The sequence below is a fragment of the Triplophysa dalaica genome, chromosome 18 (genome assembly GCF_015846415.1).
Source record: "Triplophysa dalaica isolate WHDGS20190420 chromosome 18, ASM1584641v1, whole genome shotgun sequence".
Classification (NCBI taxonomy): Eukaryota; Metazoa; Chordata; class Actinopteri; order Cypriniformes; family Nemacheilidae; genus Triplophysa; species Triplophysa dalaica.
In genome coordinates, this window is record NC_079559.1 from 20231148 (window position 1) to 20252493 (window position 21346).

Here is a 21346-nt window from a genome sequence, read left to right on the forward strand (position 1 = left end):
GCTGCATGTGGAGTTCTTGCTCAAATACGTGATGGCTCAAGCTCCTTGGGCAGGTTGTATAGCAAAATGGCTTCATTTATTTACTACTTTCGATTCGATTCACAAAAAATCACAGAATAAATTGTTTTATTAGCAAATAAGGAATGTATTTACAACACACACCAATGTTAAAACCCTGACATTAAAAATACTGTGTTTTTTTGATGAGTTTGAATGTGCTCAAGTGTGCTCCATGTTTCTTTTTTCAGTGGTGAACTTAAGTGACAGTTCACTCAAAAATGAATATTTAGTCATCCTTTACTCATTGTCATTACATTTGAATTTATTAATGTCTCCAATGTTTCATTCGTGATCTGTATACACGTACATAATTTCATTTGGGCCCACAAACAGACCTATTGTTGTAATCTTATCATGATCTTATTGGTTCAACTTCATTATATGGAAAAATACATCATCATAAAAATCACCATTTATGTTGTCCAGAAAGAGTCATACACTAAAGAAATGTTGGGATATTTCAACCAAACGTTGGGTCAAAAATGGACAAACCCAACCGTTGGGTTATAAATTAACCTATGCTGGGTTATTAACCCGTTGTTGGGTCAAATATAAACATTCTTTGAGTTAATTCAACCCAGGAGTTTGGTTTGTCTGCTTTTTAACCCAACGATGGGTTGAAATAACCCAACAATTTTTAGAGTGGATTATGTTGGAACTGACAGAGTGAGTAAATGACCGAATTTTCAGTTTTGGTGAGTTATTTCTTCTACCCTGATCACTACAGTTGTGATTCTTCAACACTGAAGGTATCCTGAGATTAGTGCTATTCCAATAAGGACACAGGGTCAGGGGAGGCCGGTTCGGGTCTGCTTTTACCCATTTGAATGTTTTGGTTATATCATCTGAGGGAATTTCCAGCCCTCAGAAACGCACTCGTACTCTCCAAGAGTACGTGGTCAGCACCTTGTTCTTCTTCCTCACAATGCAGGTGTATGTGCCCTCATTGATGGCGTTTGCAACAATAGTAATGTGGTCGTCCTTCAAGGAAGTGTAGCCCGGGTGAGAAGATTCCAGAAGCTCGCCATCCTTATACCAACTACACATAAGATGATGTTCAATGTTAGAATGTTGAAAACCCTTTTGAAAATACACACTACCATTCAAAGGTTGAGAGACACATGTAGGATTTGCTCTATTTAAAGATGCATGCTTAAATGTTTTGGTAGAATGAAATATAACACAATATTTTCTTTTGTTACAAAAGTAAAACAGATAACCAAATAAAGAAGTTTAGAAATCTTTTTAAAAACTATTTGGGTTGAGTATGAAATTCTAGATAATAAAAAGCCATTTTATTGAATTCTAAACAAAGGGTATCGCATTGCTATAATATACAGCAGTTTGTATATTGTGGGTCTTTTTTCTTCAACATTTGTGTTATTCCACAGTATTGATGAGTTGACTATATGGAGAAATAAATATTGAGGAAGAATGATTAAGAGACTTTAAACTTTTGGTTTCTTTATGTGAATGAAGCACTGGATAGAGATGACAAGCACCCAGTGTGTGTTAAATGAGGTACTCACTAGATTTTGCCTTTCTTGGCTGCTATCTTCTTACCACAGCGGAAGGTGAGATTCCTTCCCTCCGCAACAAACTTATGTTTAGTTCGTGGAGGGGCTGCAGTTGGTGGGACAGTGGGAAATGGGAATTCTGTTGAAAAGTCATCAGGATTATTTGCTGCAAGTCTAATAAAGCATGTCAGTAGACTATTCAAGAGGAACCCGCTACAATCCTCTTGGGTCTAACCTGAGTTCTTTTTTTTTTGGCTGGCAATCAATTATACATCCAAGAACCAACCACTAGGTTAAATTAATCTAGAAAATTCTAAAAATGTTAGTTCTGACTGGCATCTGATGCATAAAGCACACAAAAATGTTTTTTTGATCTAGTAATCTCGAATCTGATCCTTTACTATGCTTGTGATACCATGTTGATATAGTCATATTCTTTGTGTTGGTGGTTTTATGCTAGTTTTGGACTAGTGTTGATTGCTTTAAGGGCTTGAAATGAGGGGACGTTGGGGGGCATGGAGTGAAATTTAAAGCGGGACGAAGTTGTACTTGATACCTAAACATCAAAATAGTTAATAAAGGCTTGTTTTGAAGATCATGGAGGTCTTACCATAACAGAAGTCACAGCTGGAAGGGCAGTGTTTCTGCATTAACCTCCTCTTGCTCTCGCAAAAACCCTTTCTTGCCCAGGCAGGACAGATAAACAGTCGATCCAAACATCCTGAAATAAAAGAGATGAAAGGATAAAGGAGGCGGATAATAAAAGAAACTTACAGAGATAGTTCCCTAACCAACATTCAATCAAATGATTCATGCACAAATTAGACTGACGTCCTTGTAACCAAACAGTTCTCGGACCCCATTGACAACGTTCAAAATATCTACGCAATCAAGGATTTTTTCTTCTATGGTGGTCATCGGGGTCCAAAATCTGTCTGGCTACAAGCATGCTTCCAAATATCTTTCTCTGTGTTCATCAAAATCAAGAAATGTATACAGATTTGAAGGTAAGTAAATGATGACAGAATTTTCGTTTTTGGATGAACAACCCCTTTAAACACCGCTTCATTGTAATCACATGCAAAAGGCTGGTAAAATTTTGCTTCTCCACAAAATAAATCACTGTACTTTGTTAGGTAATTTTTTTGTTATTGTTACGTTTAGAGTCATCGTAATTATTTTAAGTGCACATTAGGGACATACCGTAGAGTCTGTGTATGCCCCAGACTTCATCCTGAGTGATGAGTTTACGTCCTGTCAGTGTGGCGTTGAGATGCATTAATGCTTTGGGGTTCTGGGAATGCATTAAACCCAGTACGTGACCGATCTCATGAGCTGCCACGTGAACAAGATCCGTCAGCCACACTCCTGAACAAACACATACACAATCAGATGGTGTCTGTCTAATTTGGCACTTTCGTGTACACTTTAGGCATATATATTGCATTTAGTAAAACACAAAAAAGGAACTTCTTGTAAATAAAAGAAGACGTGCCTTTACTCCAGCTGAAGCGCATGTTTCCCAGAATCCAGTACTCATCATCGTCAAAGTGGATCTCTCCAGTCTGTGGAAAGAAGGCGTGGGCTAGTTCACCGGTGATACCGTCGAAGCAGTGGTGCAGGTACGACTGGAGACAATCGGTGTGGTTTACAGAGTAGAAACCTGTCGAAACAGAATTGATGACAAAGATGCTTCGGAAAAAACACTTTGGTAATCCTAGAACTTGTGTTAAGTGAACCCAAAAATGAAAATTCTGTCATCTTTACTCACCTTGAGTTGTTCCAAATCTGTATACATGTCTTGGAAGATATTTGGAAGAATGCTTATAACCAAACAGATCTTGCCCACCCCATTGACTCCCATAGTAGGAAAAATTAAAAGTGTCCCAGAACTGTTTGCTGTCCTACATTCTTCAAAATATCTTCTTTTGTGTTCAATAGTACAAAAAAAATGATAAAGTAATTTTTCCCACTATGGGAGTCAATGGTGGGCAAGATCAGTCTGGTTATAAGCATTCTTCCAAATATCTTTCTCTGTGTTCATCAGACCGAAGACTTTAAAACAGATTTGGAACAACTCGAAGGTGAGAAAATGATGACAGAATTTTCATTTCTGGGTGAAGCATTCCTTTATTGTTTAGGTTATGCCATGTCTAGTTTCAGCCAACAAACAAATCTTTCCAAAAGCTGTCACAGTGGTGGTTCAGTCAAGCCAGTGTGGACTCTCTGTCTTGAAAGTAAATGCGCAATGGATCATCTTCTATTTGCATAAATGTCCACATTTATCCACTGGACATATTTTTCAGTTCTTTCAAATGAATTAGATTTAGTGCCCAATTTACGGATATCTTCTTGAGTCACACAGGACCTCTCCTCTGTGCCATAACCATCTCAGTCTAGGTTCTCGAGTTGGGAGTTTTGGGATGGTAAAGGACACCCATGTGCAGTCGGTGCAGTCTTGTAGTTTGCTGGGAGGCTTAACCAATACGTGACAGGTTTTATTTGTCTGTGAATGTTGAATAGAATGATGTAATGGGGACTCTTCAGGGCCGTCAAAGATCACTGAGATCACCAATCCATAGAGACATGACCTAGTACAATGACTTGACATTATTATTTGCGCCGTCTATCTAGACCCATTCCTTAACTCTAAATTCCTCTGTATGTCTACATTTGAAAGCTAAAATACATTCGATGTCATTTACCAATTTTGATGTCCTGCCTCTTGATCAGCAGGGACTTCACGGAAACTGAAGGGCGAGACATCGCTCCACATGGAGAAAGCTTTGTCTATGCCTCTCCGAGTGTCACTGGCGTTCATAAGATTCCTTGGAAATGACAAGAGTCTGCACAAACACAACAGTAAACACACTACAGTCAAATAACACAGTGCAGAGTTTTCCAGACATTTAATTTAAACATACCAAAAATATATGAAAAGAAAAATCTTAGAAAATCAAATTCCGTCCTAATTTTCCTATTGTGAAACGGTTTGTAAGAGCAGAAGGTCTTGGAAAGGGCCTCCTTGGGAAAAATGCAAATGTTTTGCTGAACATAAACAAAGCAGATGTTGTGCAGTCCAGGCGTAGAAGGTTTTCACAAGAGGGCTGTGACACAGTAAAAATGTACCTTAAATAAAACAAGACTCTTACTTGTAGGTCAGCTTGAACTTGTCCCATTTGAGTTTCTCTGGAGTTAGCGTGTAGCGTTTGTTTCTTGAAAGGTGAAGCACATGGGAGCGGGCGTCTTTACAAATACCAATGATTAAAACACCAGACATGAGAGCTTCTTCCTTGGACAAAAAAAATCTCATATTAGTTGAGGGATTAATCGGTGATGAAGATTTTCCATCGGGTTCGTGCCACGTTTGCTCTTGATAACTCTGCTTGTGAAGATCTTTAAAGAGCAGGTTGCTTGTAAAGCCAGGCACACATCTTGCATTGATTAATTTGCAGTGAAGTAAGCGCAGTCACAATTTGCAGAAAGCCCTTAAATATCTTTCAAATGACTTTGTAAGAGAGGAAAGTTGATTCAAAGTTGGTAAGAAGTCAGACTAATAAAGAAGCCAGACGTCTCTTTTTATATTCTACCCAGACTTGCAGCGTGATGTAAGAGAAAAGATTTCAGCTTCAGTCTAGACACATATTTCCAAATAGAAAAGTCTTCACCTGACTTGTTTTAAATTGAGGCGTCTTGTTAAAATCCTATCGTTTTTCCATATGATCCCACTGCAGTTTTTCAGATATATTGAAGAACGTTGGTAACCACACAACATTGGACCCCGCTGAACTTGTACACTGTATGGACACAAAACCTTACCTAGACAAAACACATTTCTCAAAATATCTTCTTTTGTGTCCCAAGGGAAAAAAGGGTCAAATACGGGTTTTCCACATCATTGGGGAAAACTATCTTCTCAGATATGAATGTGGAATCAATGACTATAGATTTGTCACATTAGTTTTGATTGTGTGCTTCACACATTTAAAGACTTATATCTTTTCTATAGTAAAAGTGATATTTAGGGTAGGATATTTAAACGTTACTAGGGTAGGGTGAATATCAAAGCTCATTTTCAGTCCTGCTTTCACTTCAATGTTTCTTTGAAGATTCCATTCACTCTCACTGCAGTATGTCATTGACTGTTTCTCATTGTTGCATTATTGCTACTTAACCAGTAATAGCACTGAAATTATTCACATATTATTTGGAAGTTGTCTTGACAAATATATTTTCATTTCTGGGCGAGCAGATTTTGCACAAGTCAAAAGAGGTGAAAAAGATTTCTTTTGAAAATCTGTTCGCCCAGAAATGAAAACATATTTGTCAGAGAACTTCCAAATAATGATTTAGGTTTAGATTGAAACTGACTGAATGTGCCTATAATCCAATATGAACTTGAAGGTGTTCTATTTAATCCGTTATGAGTGATTAGCAAGATTTAGACAAGAAAAAAAAACAATTAAATGACTACAACAACTATTTACAGGTGAAACGTCTGTTGTTAACCAACAATAAGATTATCGGTTTATTACTCAGAACTATCGTCGGCTTAGAACTCCATAGAATTCATTCACATATTCTTATTCTGTGACACTTTATTTATAGTATGCCATGTTTTTTATATACATGTGTAGAATTTGATGACTTTTTTTAAGAAAACAAAATGGTTCTATCTACAAAATAACATTATAATTTGGTTCTATAAGGTTCCATCTGTGAGTCAATCTGCACTTTGAATGTCCACAAGAGATCCAATCAGGATCAGCTTTCTTTGTCATGTGACTGGGCTCCTGAGTGTGCATCACAAAACAATGTTTAAAAGAAACGTCAAGGTTGATTTTTATTTGATACTATAGTCTTGTCAAGGAGAGCAGCTAAAACAACACTATTTTTCTGCTTTGTTTTAGGTTTTTAGATTATTTGTATATTATTTTATTCGCCGCCAGCCTCTTTTTCTTTTTCTTTTTTTTATTTTCACCCAACTTTAACGGCTCACAGTAAATGTTCTGTAAAGAATATATGGACAAACAATATGTCAAATGAAAGGACAGAGTCTCAGCTTTTAAACAAAAGAATCCGTATTCTTCTATCTTCATTTGTTCATAGATGTGGGTAGGTTTCTTCAAAAATGCATCACTTAGATTAAACAGCTGAGATAATTACGTTTTTTGTCAAAGATTCCGCCCAGATTACACTAAGAACAATCATTAAAAACCGCAAAAACATATACGTTCTAGGTTCTGGGATCATGTACTTTTTCCCGAAGGTGTGTAACAGCGCCACCTGCTGTACAACAGTACAAACACTGATTGACGTAATAACTCGTCTATGGCGGGGAACCGTTTTCATTAATTGACGAGATAACTCGTCAATGGCGGTGAAAGTTATAGACACAACAGCAATCAGCTCCCAGGGTGCATCAGTACAGTATATCATGTACATGGGTTGGGGCACTGGTAAGGACCCTGGCTCACTTCACATTGGGAAGCTGTTCACTGATTTTCCTGTGACGTGACAGCGTAAGCTTATGATACTTCACAGTTGGTAATTATCAACAACCATAAAAACCAAAATCTCTCAAAACATATGTAACAAATATTTTCAAACACTAGTTAAAGTACATTATTAAAACACTTTCATTATTCTCAAACATATCCGTGCATAAATTATTACATTTAAATGTTAAGTAAATCTGTGCACCCCACCCTGTATTTTGCGGTGCATTGTGAGGCATTTTATGTTTAACTTGAACAAGGCATCCTAAAATATGAAATAAGTGTCATAAAAACGTGATTTTTTTACAAATTATTATACACTCATTTCATGTTTGAACAAAAAATATAAATAAATTGTTTGTGTTGCTTGGAAATGTTTTGATTTAATTAATGTTTTGCAGATAGAACTTCGAAAACCAAATGTGATTTATAGCGTTTAGAATAATTCTATTTTAATGTACAATATCAACATTTTCTGAAATTTGTATTACATTTAGGGTCTCTGTCTTTTTCATGTATGAAAGAGATTTTTTCCTCCTATCATTTTTGCCGGTGATATGAGGAACAATATCATAAGCTCACAATACCTCAAAACTACTCCGAACACGGGTAGCACCTTATAATTCCAAGGCGACGATATGTTTACAATGATGTAGTAAAAACAGATACGTTTTCCTTTTGTGTTTTGTCTACAGTACGTACATGTGTTTAAAGATGGCATATGTAAATAATGTGTCTCCGCTGGTCGTTGTGGTGCAGTAAATTTACACTTACTCATGCATTTCTATAAACTGAACACGTAATATTATGCAAATGCAAATGATGCCACAGTTTTCACAGAAATGTATTTTTACACAGTTTACAGTGACAATGACAGTAATAGTTTTTTCAAAACCCATTTTGTAAAGCCTGCGTTTTCAGGCCCCAGAACATGTTTCCATCCTTATTTAAAATGTTGTTGTGTAAACAGGCCCTCAGTTTTATTGTCTTGGGCAATAAAACTTTAATAGTTGCCCTGCTTCCACCTTCCTCAAGAGATTTATTTCTGCATTAAAGGGATAGATCAGCTTAAAATGAAATTCCTGACATTCTCTTTTAAATATCTTCCTATGTGTCCATCAGAACAAAGAAATATACACAGGTTTGGAACAATCTAAGGGTGTCAACGTTTTCTTCATTTTTGGTTTTGTCTTCTGTGTTCAATTTTAGTTAAATTAGTTCCACACCTTCATCTCAGTGATGTTCCCCTTCTGTTTTCAAGGCCTGTCTGTTCCTGATTTCTTTGTCTGCTTTTGAATATTGTTACGTGTGGTAGGCATTATCCTGTTTAAGTACTCTTTTGATTATAATTTCTTCGTCATGCGCTTCATTGCAGCCATTCCGTTACAAAGGGTGAGTAAATGATGACATGCAGTAATACGTGAAGTGACGTTATTGTCAATAGTCTGTTTAGTATTTAAAAATGCAGCGGGAGAAAGAAAACAGATTTACGTGTTGACATGACCTTACATATATCAGTTTATTAAGCCTAATGTGCTTGTGGTCTGTATGGTTTTAGACAATGTTTACACCTGTTTGTAGTATTGACTACTTGTGATTGGATCATAAGAAATAAGTTTAACATTACAATTTACATTCTAGTATCAGAAGGCATATGACCGGAATTTGACCTCAGAAGTGGTAATGCTATGATTTACAAAGCATTCATTCTTTCCCTTCACTGGTTATCTGACCCTGAACTCTCAAACACACAAACACACAAACACACACACACACAGAGTATGCCAGGGTTCTGGTTTCTGGGTTAGAAAAATAAATCTTGACTTGTTATGCACATAACGTTAACATATAATCCTATCAGATGAATGCATGTGAATGTGAAATTCTTCATATGTAGTCAGTCTTCTACATCTGTCACATCCCTTCACAAGCATTCCAACTTAATCTTCTGGAATACTGTCAAGTATGTCTGGAGTGTTTGAGTGGTTTTAAAGAGCTGGCAGACTCTGCTTTTAAAGAGTGATAACAGCAGTAAAATGAAGATAGCTATTACTGGTAGAGACGATGCAGACTATTTTGATCTGACAGGACAGTGAGGACTTTACAGCACTTGACCAGAAGCCTGTCTTTATTTCGCATGCATTTACAAGCAGACGCGTTTTCTGAGCTCCAGAATCTTTTCCTGTGGAAAATAGTTGAAAATGGAAAAACATGTTTTACAGCCAAAATTACGTGGAACCCTCAAATCTCTGTGTTTTGGGGATCAGCTTGCCTCCCTGATTAAAACGTGAAATAGCCAAAGACTCGAGTGCGATCCGTTCTATTTGCATGTTTCTTGAGGTTGTGCCACTGCAACCCAAAGCAAACATTTTATAGGACTATTCAAAGATGTATTCAAAACAGGCGAGGGTCCAGCAAGAGACACAACGCACTGAGCACAATTGGGCATTTCAAAAACAAACAGGCAAAGAACATAAATGGACAACTTTTGGTAGTTGACAGATTGTGTTATAACATCTAGTGAAAAATAGGTCCAGGTCTGCTGGAACTGGCAAATGCCCTTATTTATCCTTTCGATGTCTTTGACCCTCCGCTTTCAATTTCGAGCTAGTCTTGGGATGTGAATTTTGTAAAGATTTTAGCATCTCGCAAAAAATATCACAGCAGTGTTTGACCGTGGGGCCTTTCTGTCCAAGTGTTTAATCACAGGCTCCATTTGATTATTTTGGAGTTTCTTTTTTCGAGGGTTGTGGCATCAAATCCATCCATCCTCTGGAGTCCATCCATCTTGGACAGAGGGTTGGATTATATCTGACACAATCATTTTTTAGGACAGTTTTTTAGTTACTTTGCTAAAATAAACACAACCATATACAACATATGCAGAAGTATAAAGAGTGAAGACAACAGAAAAAAAGATTGATGCTTTCCTTTATGGTCTGCCAACTGGTCTCCAAACACCCATGTTTCTAGTTTTCAAGGAAACTGTTGCATGAGAGATGGAGTGCCTGTTGTATCCTCACTCTAAAGCTTTACATATGGCTTTTGTTCCAGAGACTGAATACAGATATATCTTGCTTCTGGACCAGTTAGTGACATAGTCCATGTTGTGACTACACCGTTTCTTCTGGCATCCAGAATAGTGTAGTCACTTAAAGCAGCCCTGTAAAGATGTGTCATGCATTCTGTTAAACATGGTCAACTTGTCAAAAAACGAGTTGGGCATATTACATAGTATTTCTGTGCTCGATACACCTCCCCAGCGATCGTACAGGTTGCAGATTTTTTTTGTTCGAACATATAAAACTGTTTCGCAACAACTTTTCTTAGTCCCTTAATGGACAATTCTCTCGAAAAGCGCACGGCCATAGGAGAGCAGGAGGAGGAGCATACGCAGACGTCACTTTCACTTGTGTGCAGGAGAGAGAGAGAGAGAGAGAGAGAGAGAGAGAGAGAGCATACGTTAGTGAAGTTCAGGTGTTTGTTTGTTGACTGCATTTGGGTGATGAATGTTATATAAATGGTGGATATAACGCTGGATTTGGAGATGGTCTGAAACTGATATATGGAGCTGTTCCAGCGCTAAAAGATGCCGGACATGAACCTCATGGGGTGAATGAAACTGATGTCTGTGTTTCGTTGACAATGGGTGCGCACGTGCTTTAGTTCAGCCTACCCCTCCCCCCCTGCACGCGCCGTATGTTTTCGGAAACATTCGTAGAGCTGTATCTATCTTTTGTAAACGTGATCAAACTAAATACTCTTCGAAGATATGAAGTAGCAATACTACTCTATAGGTACTCGAGATTAATATGAGATTGACAGAAAAACAGTTTTAACACTAAAAACCGTGTTGTCGTCTATTTACACACTTGTCATTCAAAACCTGTTAAAGACTCTTTCTGCTTTGGAACACAAGAACATTTTGGTAAAGATCTCAGAGGTTTTGTGTTCATTTAAGTCAGTGGGGAGAAGTGTTGTTAAGTTACAGACTATCTTCAAAATATCTTCTTTTATTTTCTGCAGAAGGAAGAAAGTCATACAAGTTTGAAATGACATCAGGGTAAGGAAATTATGCAATAATACGACCATTCTGCAGGCATGTTTCTCCATGACAATCATTCAAGGTAGTTGTGAATTCTAATAGACTGGAAACTACACAGAAATTGGATAATTTTCATGGTATTTTTGTAGATGTTTTGCCAGTGATGAGCCAGCTGATATATGGGGTTGCATTCCCCAGCCATTAGACTCTTTAACACAAACGTTTTTGGCAGTGCCTGACATAAATAGCCATATTATTAGTTTCTAACAGAAACCTAATGTAACATGCAAGACAGATTTGCATTCTTGCAGACTAAGCATATTTAGTATTATTTAGTCTTAGTCTGGATTTTAAATGGAAGGTTCACCCAAAAATGGGAATTTCTGTCATGAATTCCTCACTCTCTAGTTGTTCCCAAACTGTATACATTTTTTGGCTTGAACACAGAGAAATACAATTGGGTCCCGGTCTGCTTGTAACCAATTGACTACCAAAGTAAGAAAAACGCCAAAGTCAAAAGTGTCCCAGAACTGTTTGCTAATCTTACATTCTTCAAAATATCTCAATTACAAAGTAATTTTCTTACTATGGTAGTCAATGGGGTCCAATAACTGTTAATAATCTTTCTCTGTGTTCATCAGAACAAAGACATTCATACAGATTTAGAAAAACTCGAAGGGGAGTAAATGATGACATATATGCTAAAGACCAAGAAATCACTCGTGTGCAAAACGAAACAGAAAGTTGTTTTTTTCGTAAAAATACTTAATGTCTTTAGTTTACGTCAGTCATTATTAATGATGCTGTTTATCTGTGTCAAGCGCATGGGCAGTCAATCCATATATAGGCTAATCTTCTCCATCACTGACCCACAAACACACTTTAAATGTTACTGAGAGACAATCCTTCCGATGACATAATTGTTCTTAGTGTCTCCAAACTACCAAGATATCATCATTTCCAGACTGGCCGTCATAAAAGCTTGCGATGGTTGCGTCGCGTCAGTCTCATGAGAGTAGCGTTTACGTCGTATTCCACTGCGCGTAATCTGTCTGCTTAACTTATAGCTGTAGTTTTATAACAATATTAATTCATTGTGAATAATGCACGAAGACCCCGTAGCCGCTTTGACGCGTGTTTATAGTTATGCGAGCGAAAATGTCTCGTCGCTGATACAATCCTGATGAAAAACTAACATACCTCAAATCTCCAGACAGGAAAAGCTGAGACTTCATGCACGAAGAGCCCAAACGCCGCCACCGACAGCACAATCAGCCCGGCGACGTATTCTTCTCTTCGCAGACTGCCGTGAACGACCATCTTTGCGACTTCTGCTTGGCGTTAACAAAGAAGCATCGAACTTCACCATTTATTTCCTTTGGGTTATTTGGCTGGCCATTGGGTGCTTCACGGAGAGTCCGTTTTTTTCTCTCTCTCAGCGCAAGCTTCAGTCTGCCAGACTGGAGCTCAGATGAAGACCACTGCTGCAGGACTGAACACATTGTAATGCAATCAATGCTGCTTTACCACACAATCTCTTTCATGGTCATTTTTGTAGGATTAATCATATTTTTAAAGACATCTGGATGTGATTCTTCTTAGTCAATGCATTATTCTCCTGTTTAGAATATTACACAGCAAAAGTTCCTTCCAAACTGCTTGCCAAATAAAAAATGTACATTGTTTTATTCTTTTACTTTAGTCTTCGAAAATATAAATGGTATAAGACTACAATTGTGTTCGTCATGTCCAAGACAACAACTCTCACTGACTGAACCTTTAAAGATATCAATGTGAGGCAATGTCTGCACAGAATGGATGATGTATTCATAATTAGTTTTAAACGTTTATCAATGTCTATCAAGTCTATCCATGAACATAAATTATGAGTTTGGTGTATAATCATGCAAAGAAACAATCAAAATGATCTGATTTGTTTATGTGAAATGCGTTCTTAAGCAGATATAAACTAGCCTATCAAAGTAGGTTAAGATAAGAATATGAAAACCAGTAGACCAACACATTTTCATTTTAATCTGAGAAAACAGCAGTACTGCAACAATTTACTACAATTATAATTTTGTAATATATTTTGGCACTATGCCAAAATGTGTATATTACATGAATAAATAAAGCAATTCAAGTTGAAATGCACAGTGAAATAAGTTTGAAGATATAGTCTCATTGACAAGGGATACTGTAGTTCATCAAAATGTTCTTATGTTGTTCCAAACCCATATGACTTCCATTCTTCTATGAATCGCAAATGACTGTTTTCTTTTGTTGCACTGAAAAAGGACATAATACCCACTTTCAGAGTAACACTGTGTGAAAAACAAATCTGGAGAAAAGCTAACACCAGGTCTACACCATGGCAACAAAGGACAATAGAATCTTGTATAATCAGATATTCAACAAACCAGTAAACTAATGTCTTGCTCTTCTATTTTCTTTCGTAGTGACTTGCCGCTGACATTCGGTGTAGATAGCCATGGTGTAAAAAGAGTCACATAATGCGGACGAGAAGCACTGTCTTGCGTCTTTTAAAAGCGTACACAACGGACATTGGACAAAAGCATTGTGTCTTGAAAAACCAGGGGTGACTCTCAGATGCCACTCTGGAATCATATTTGTCCCAGGTCATCATTAATGTACGTACTGACTTCACAAAAGAATAGAAAAAAATCTGTGCATTAATACCAAAACAGCATTCAAAATTCCACTTTGGCATAGAAACCATAGCTATGGATTCATGCTGTCCTCACATGCTACCAAAAATGAAATTCAGAAGACTATCCAAAAACACAACATTTTTAAATCCTCTTTGGAGCTGACATCCAAAAGTAAAGTAAAAGTTATATTTCCATAATAGGACCCCTTTAAAACTGAGGTGTGCCAGCACCACCAAACAGTTTTGCATCCTTGAAGGCTCTGTGTGTAGATTTTAGCGGCATCTAGTGATGAGGTTGCAAATTGCAACCAAAGGCTCAGTCCATCGCTCCCTAGTCTGGCATAGCCACACCGAATTTAGTGCCGCTTTCTTTGACCAAGGCCTGCCCGAGAGGCCATATGACTGACAGGTAAGGCAACCAATCATGTTTCGTTTTGTGCTGCGTCATGTTTAGAGGGGCGTGGAAATGTGTTGTGGATCAAAGGTGTTGCACAATGTATTTTATATATATATGCATGTTCACATTATTGCTGTGTTTTCTCTTGTGTGAATTGCTGTGTTTTGCTTTGTATTTCCTTTAACAATTTTATTGAAATAAACTAGTTTCTGCTGTTATTTCTGAGTGTTGTTTTCCACTGTTCCATTCCCCGATAAAGAACCTGTTCTTAAAAGTGAGTTCCTGGGGTCTCTGTTTCAACTCTAGGTGGCGTAGTCGGCTACAACAAAAGTTTTGAATATAGATTTTATTAAATAGCTATCGGCCGCTAACATAATTTGGCGCAGTCGGCAGGATCGGGTACGGGAACGGTGGAACAGCACTTGATAGAAATTGTTTTTTTTTCCAAAGATGATGATGCCAGTGTTTCCTGGTGCCCCTTGGGTGCCCAAGTTTACAGGTACTGATTGTGATTTGAAGTATGGAGACTGGAAAGAACAAATGCAAGGGCTTTTAGAAGCCCAAGAAATACCTGAAGCAAAGAAAGTTAAAATCGTAATGGGTGCCCTGGGTGGGGATGCAAAGCGGGAAATAAGTGTTTTGGCCGATGGAGATAGGGATAAAGCCAATAAGATTTTTGAGCATTTAGATATCTTGTATGCTGGAGAAATACCTCTTCCTGTCCTTCGATCACATTTTTTCAGTTGCAGACAGAGGCAAGATGAGTCTTTTAAGACGTTTGTGTTGCGATTACGAGAGCTTTATTGCAGGTTGCGGCGACGCAGTCCAGAAGGGGCCCTTGTTGAAGATCAACTGAAAGAGCAGCTGTTGTTGGGGTTGGAGGATGGACCTTTTTTGAGAGCCTTGAGAACGTATGCACGCCGAAACCCAGAAGGAACGTTTGCAGATCTCCACCAGGAGGCTTTACTGTTGGAAGCAGAATACAGTCAACCAAGGTATGAACTGGCTTGTGCTGCTACTAATGGGCCTAGTAGGATTGATTCTCGCTCACAGGGGACTGACTGGAAAGCGGAATTAAAGCGAGAAATTCTGGAGGAAGTTAAAGGACAGATGCGAGAATTTACACAGGAGGTGATGAAGGAGCTGAAGTCATCTAGTCCAGTCATACAATCAAATCATGCACAACCTAATTATGTGCATTTCCAGCCACAAAATATTTCTTCTAGGCGACGAAGGGGGCAGCCTTCCTCGAATTTGTGGGATGCAGAGGGGAGGCCGATCTGCCGGCGTTGCCAACAGTCAGGACATATAGCAAGGTACTGCAAGGAAAGTGTGCTTCCTAATGGGAATTTAAACTAGTTTGCCCTGCTGCAGAGGTCCAGGCGGTGGGGCCAGCAAAACCATCAGAAAATCCAAGGACCATTTCTTCTTTTATTGGTGGCTGTCCAATGGTGAGTGTCCTGATTCAGGAGATTGAGTGTACAGGACTGTTGGACACCGGCTCTCAAGTCACTCTGATGCAACATAGTATGTTTGAGAAGAAGTTCCCTCAGTACAAGTTGGGCCAAGCCCCTGTTTTGACTCTAAGAGCTGCAAACGGCCTCGAAATCCCCTACATTGGATATGCTGTGTTTGATTTTAAAGTTGCTGGAGTCCATCTTCCAGAGCGGGGTGTTGTCATTGTAAAAGATGAATTTTCTACAAAACCTCTAATAATTGGCATGAATGTAATTTCACAATGTTGGAGTGCTCTTTTCCAGAATGAGGGGCATTCCTCATCGTTGTTTCAGAGTACCAGAGAACGACAAGCATGGCAGCAGGTTACAGCAGTTTGTCAGCGTGTTACGGCACGTATTCAAGAAGACGGCTCACTAGGCAATGTGTGGCTGGCTAACAGACGAGGTGTACGTGTTCCACCAAGGAGTGAAGTCATAGTCTGGGGACGTGCTCGAATGGGTCTGCGACAGCGTGATTACTGTGGACTTGTGGAACCTGTGTCGGAACAACCTGTGACTGCTGCACGAACAATTTCCATGGTAAGAGACGGTAAAATCCCTGTGAGACTCTGTAATATACATCCTTACAGTGTTTTCGTTGGAAAGTATCAGAAGCTTGGGCGGCTATATGAAGTCAATAGCCCTGATATTTATGGATGCAGGGACGTTGGACTAACTTTGGATACCGAAGGTATTGTGGAGGTGAGTCTGATTGATGCAGAAGATGCAATTTCCCCTGGTATATGTCAACTTTCCCAAAGATCTGATTTGACTACGCAGCAGTGCCAAGATCTCAATGCACTTTTGAAGAAATGGTCTACAGTTTTTGCTGAGAGTGAGGATGATGTGGGGTACACCGAAGTGGTGCAGCATAGAATTCACACTGGAAATGTGCCTCCCATTCGGGAGAGGTTTCGACCATTGCCTCCCATGATGTATCAAGAAATGAAGACCTTGTTGACAGACATGTTGGATAAGGGAGTAATTTCTGAGAGTGCCAGTCCATGGGCAGCCCCAGTGGTGATGGTGAAGAAAAAGGATGGGAGCTGGCGATTCTGCGTGGACTATACCACTTTAAAGAGGGCTGAGTGGTTCAGCACTCTGGATCTGGCAAGTGGTTACTGGCAGGTGGGTGTAGACCCGGAGGATCGCCCAAAGACTGCCTTTGCCACCCCTTTGGGGTTATATGAATTTCAGCGTATGCCTTTTGGACTGTGCAATGGTCCCGCCACATTTCAGCGGTTAATGCAGCGTTGCCTAAGTGGCTATATAATAGACTTTTCTCTAGTGTACTTGGACGATATTATTGTGTACTCATTTGATTTTTCTACCCATCTTAGCCACCTTGAACAGATATTCCAGCGGCTGTCCCATTATGGGTTGAAATTAAGACCTGATAAGTGCCGGCTCTTCCAACAGCAGGTGAAGTTTCTCGGCCATGTGGTGGACAAGGTTGGCGTACACCCTGACCCTGAAAAGACAGCAGCAGTCCAAGGCTGGCCCACCCCTACAACAGTCCGGGAGGTAAGGGCCTTTCTAGGCCTTGCAGGCTACTATAGGCGTTTTATTGCTTATTTTTCCAAAATCGCTCAACCTCTAAATGCTCTCTTGGTTGGCATCCCTGTTGATAAAAAGTCTGGTACACGTCAGATTGAGTGGACCGCTGCATGCCAGGCTGCATTCGAGACCTTGAAGTCTTGCCTAACAAAAGCCCCCGTATTAGCATATGCTGATTTCACTTTACCGTTTGTTCTGTATACAGATGCCAGCCATCAAGGTTTAGGCGCTGTTCTGTCACAAGCACATGATGGAAGGGAGCATGTAATTGCTTATGCTAGCCGAAGCCTCCACCCTGCGGAGAGAAATGATGCAAATTACAGTTCGTTTAAACTGGAGTTACTGGCATTGAAGTGGGCTGTAACAGAGAAATTTAAAGATTATTTGACTGGATCAAAGTTTACAGTGTTTACGGATAACAACCCTGTGGCCCATCTGCAAACAGCTAAGCTTGGGGCCGTGCAACAACGCTGGGTTGCCCAACTTGCCAGTTATGACTTTGTAGTGAAATATCGGGCGGGGCGGGAGAATGGCAATGCAGACAGTTTGTCCCGATTGTCTGTGCCCCCAACAGAGCAGAACCGGGTTGCAGATGTGCAGCAGATTGACGCCAGCGGAGGTGCCACCGCTCTTGGTGCTTTGGGGATTGATGAGTGGCGAGAGGCACAACAAGGGGATGAGGATCTTCAGTTGGTGATGCAGTATGTAAGGTCTGCTGGTGTACCAACCACCCTTGAGAGAAGGGCATTACCCCTGATTGTACAACAGTTGCTTCGCCATGTGTCACGATTTACAATCCACGATGAGGTTTTGTACAAAAAGATGATTGATCCAAATACCCAAGAGTGTCAATTGCAGATTGTTTGTCCAGCTGTCAAGCAAGAGGAGGTGTGGAGGCGATATCATGAAGCACTGGCCCATGCAGGTGTTGAACGTACGCTGACCAGAGTGCGGTCCCACTTCTACTGGCCCAAGATGGAGGAGATGGTGCGAGGGTTCCATTCGGGGTGCGTTGCCTGCAGCCTGCAGAAGGGTAGGGACAGTCATAAAGCCCCCCTTAATCCCATCTCAGTGTCTTGTCCGTTAGAAGTAGTGGCTTTAGACTTTTTGTCCTTAGGAAGGCTTAATGATACCTACCAAAACCTATTAGTTATGGTTGATATGTTTACACGCTACGCATGGGCAGTTCCAACGAAAGATCAGACTGCTCAGACCACAGTGAGGGCCCTTTGGACTCATGTGGTGCAGACTTTTGGTTGCCCTTTGCGTTTTCATTCAGATAGAGGGCCAAATTTTGAGTCCGAGTTGGTTCAGGAGTTTTGTCAGTTATATGGAACAACTAAGAGTCGAACGACTTCTTATCACCCTGCAGGAAATGGTAGGGTAGAACGAGTTAACCAGACATTGTTAAATATGCTCCGTACGTTGGAGCAAGAGAAACAGGATAGGTGGCCTGACTTCCTCCCTGAGCTGATGCAAGCCTACAACAACACTGTACATAGCGCCACAGGTTTCGTTCCATCCTATCTGATGTTTGGACGTACAGTGAGGATCCCTGTAGATTTGGGATTGGGTGTAGTGGTTGATCAGCAAAAGTGGGATCGAAGAGGGTGGGTCCAAGATCATTACAAAAAGTTAAAGTGGGCCTATGCTTCAGCTAAGAATAAGATGGATCATGCTGCTGAGAAAATGAAACAGACTTATGATCGTGGGGCTAAGGATGTACCTCTACTAGATGGTCAGCGAGTCTGGGTTAGGGACCGGAATAGGCAAGGTCGTGGAAAGCTGTGTGGCTGGTGGGGCCCTGTGCCCCATGTTGTAATTGGAACACTGGGAGAGACTGGTTTGGTGTATCGGGTAAGACCTGAAAAGGGAGGGAAGGAAAAGGTCCTGCATCGTAATGCACTTAAATTGTGTATTGCCTCTGAAGTGGAAGATTTAGCACCCCCTAGTACCCTTGATACCACGCCTATAGTCATGGTTCGGGATCCCGTACCATATAGTATTTGGGCTGCTCCGGCCCCTGAACCTGTAAATATGGGAAATGAGACTGTTAGACGATCTGCACGTACAAATGTTGGACAGCGACCTATTAGATATAGAGAGTGAATTGTATAACTTATGGCAGGGACTGCTTACATTTTCATGTGGGGGGGTGTTGTGGATCAAAGGTGTTGCACAATGTATTTTATATATATATGCATGTTCACATTATTGCTGTGTTTTCTCTTGTGTGAATTGCTGTGTTTTGCTTTGTATTGATTGCTGTGTTTTTGTTGCAAGCAGTATTCCCAAGCCACGCCTCTATCTCCTATTATTCAATTAACTAATAAGTGATCAACTTTGGGGTTGATCAGCTGTGAATGTTTCCCTATAAAAGTGCAACTACTGTGACAGACTGTGTGGCAGCGCTGTGTGTCCGTAACTGAAATCAACACAGCAAGAGCGAGATGAATCACGTGTGCCTGCATCGAGGAGTGAGTGTTTGTTCCACTTGCGGTGAGACAGCTTATAGCTATGAGAGCGAGTGCAGCAGAGCACACCAGTCGATGAGTCGCGGAGCACTATTGGAGTAGCAGCGTGTGAGACAGGTCGATGACCGGCTGCGAGGTACTATCGTGAAGATTGAGAAGGACTACCGTGAGGGCTGACGAGACGAGTGAAAACTGACGTGGTTCTTCTGTCGTGAATACATTGGACTGGATAGCAGGCCTGCTGTCCAGGCATGCTGTGAGTACGTTGACTTTCATCTAGCGGTGTGCCTTTTTAAATCCAGTTTGTTGCCGGTAACGGAAGAGATCGAGCTTGCTTGCAATAACTCTACTGGATGAGTGAATTTGAATCAGCCAACATTTTTAAAGGAGTCTCGAGTGAATATTCGCCTCTCTGTGGGACTGAGAGTGTATGGACGTCAGTTGCAATTCAGATGCCCAGCAGAGACTGAGTTGAACTTTGATTGTCCCCTGAGCTCGGATTTTTGGACTTTGGACTTGTTTCTTGCTTTGTCTACTTTATTTTTAAATCATTTTCCTTTAACAATTTTATGGAAATAAACTAGTTTCTGCTGTTATTTCTGAGTGTTGTTCTCCACTGTTCCATTCCCCGATAAAGAACCTGTTCTTAAAAGTGAGTTCCTGGGGTCTCTGTTTCAACTCTAGGTGGCGTAGTCGGCTACAACAAAAGTTTTGAATATAGATTTTATTAAATAGCTATCGGCCGCTGACAAATGTCTCCGCAGCAACAGACCGGTGTACAATCACGAACGTGTCCAAAGTTAACCACAACAAAATAATAATACGTTTATGCTGTGAACCACGCATACTTTTAAGAATTAAAGGGGAATTTCAAAGCGCTGAAAGTGTGTAAAGACATCGTAAAATTGTCCACGCGACAGGTGGTTCAGTATAAATTAATATAATACGACAAGGATACTTGCAAACAAACAAAGCTAACGACTATATTTGAAAATTTACAGAAATTGAGTGTTAGTATCCAGCACGTGTTGCCGAGAGCCAAACGACAGCGCTACTTGTGTCACCGAGAGATGCTGACACCGGATGCTCTGTCAAGTTGCTCATGTGTTTGGTTGCATTGCAATCTATATTAGAAAGTTTCCAAAACTTTCAAAGCTACCTCAATTTGCATTCTGGGGAAAAACGTAGGTCCTATGGATGTTAAACTACTTGAGGGTGAGTAATTTATGGCAGAATTTTCTTTTTTGGTTGGAGTCCACCTTTAAGCGTTTAGTAGTCGATCGTGATGAATTTTTATAGCAACTGTTTTAAACACGACAGCTTACCTCTTAGATCAGACAGCTTCATGTTGTTTCCAGGCGCACAGTTAAACAACGCGACACACGTGTCTACCGGAAATCCTGTGAAATTCAATCAATCAGATGACGACTTCCAACCCGCTGAAGTGTTTCCAGCAAAGTTATCCAATGGACGTTTAGCCAACGGTCTGTGGGCTTCGTGACATCTGAGGCTGAGACTAAACGCTACCCTCTCCCTTACAAACAGTGTTTGGTTTAACTAGTTACTAGGTAATAAGCAGTCTTGGGTAAATTACTCTGAAAAAGTAATTAATTACTAGTTACTCATTACAT

At 40.1% G+C, this 21346-nt stretch overlaps 1 protein-coding gene across 1 annotated transcript; it reads right to left on the minus strand.

The window, feature by feature from the left end:
• Positions 1-109: 109 nt before the first annotated feature.
• Positions 110-13150, minus strand: mmp23ba (matrix metallopeptidase 23ba). The gene is given in 9 exon segments (XM_056772928.1): positions 110-1099; positions 1590-1716; positions 2188-2298; positions 2781-2945; positions 3073-3240; positions 4283-4295; positions 4297-4423; positions 4730-4869; positions 12321-13150. Coding segments are annotated over 9 exon segments (1146 nt in total). The 5' UTR covers positions 12441-13150; the 3' UTR covers positions 110-924.
• Positions 13151-21346: the final 8196 nt, after the last annotated feature.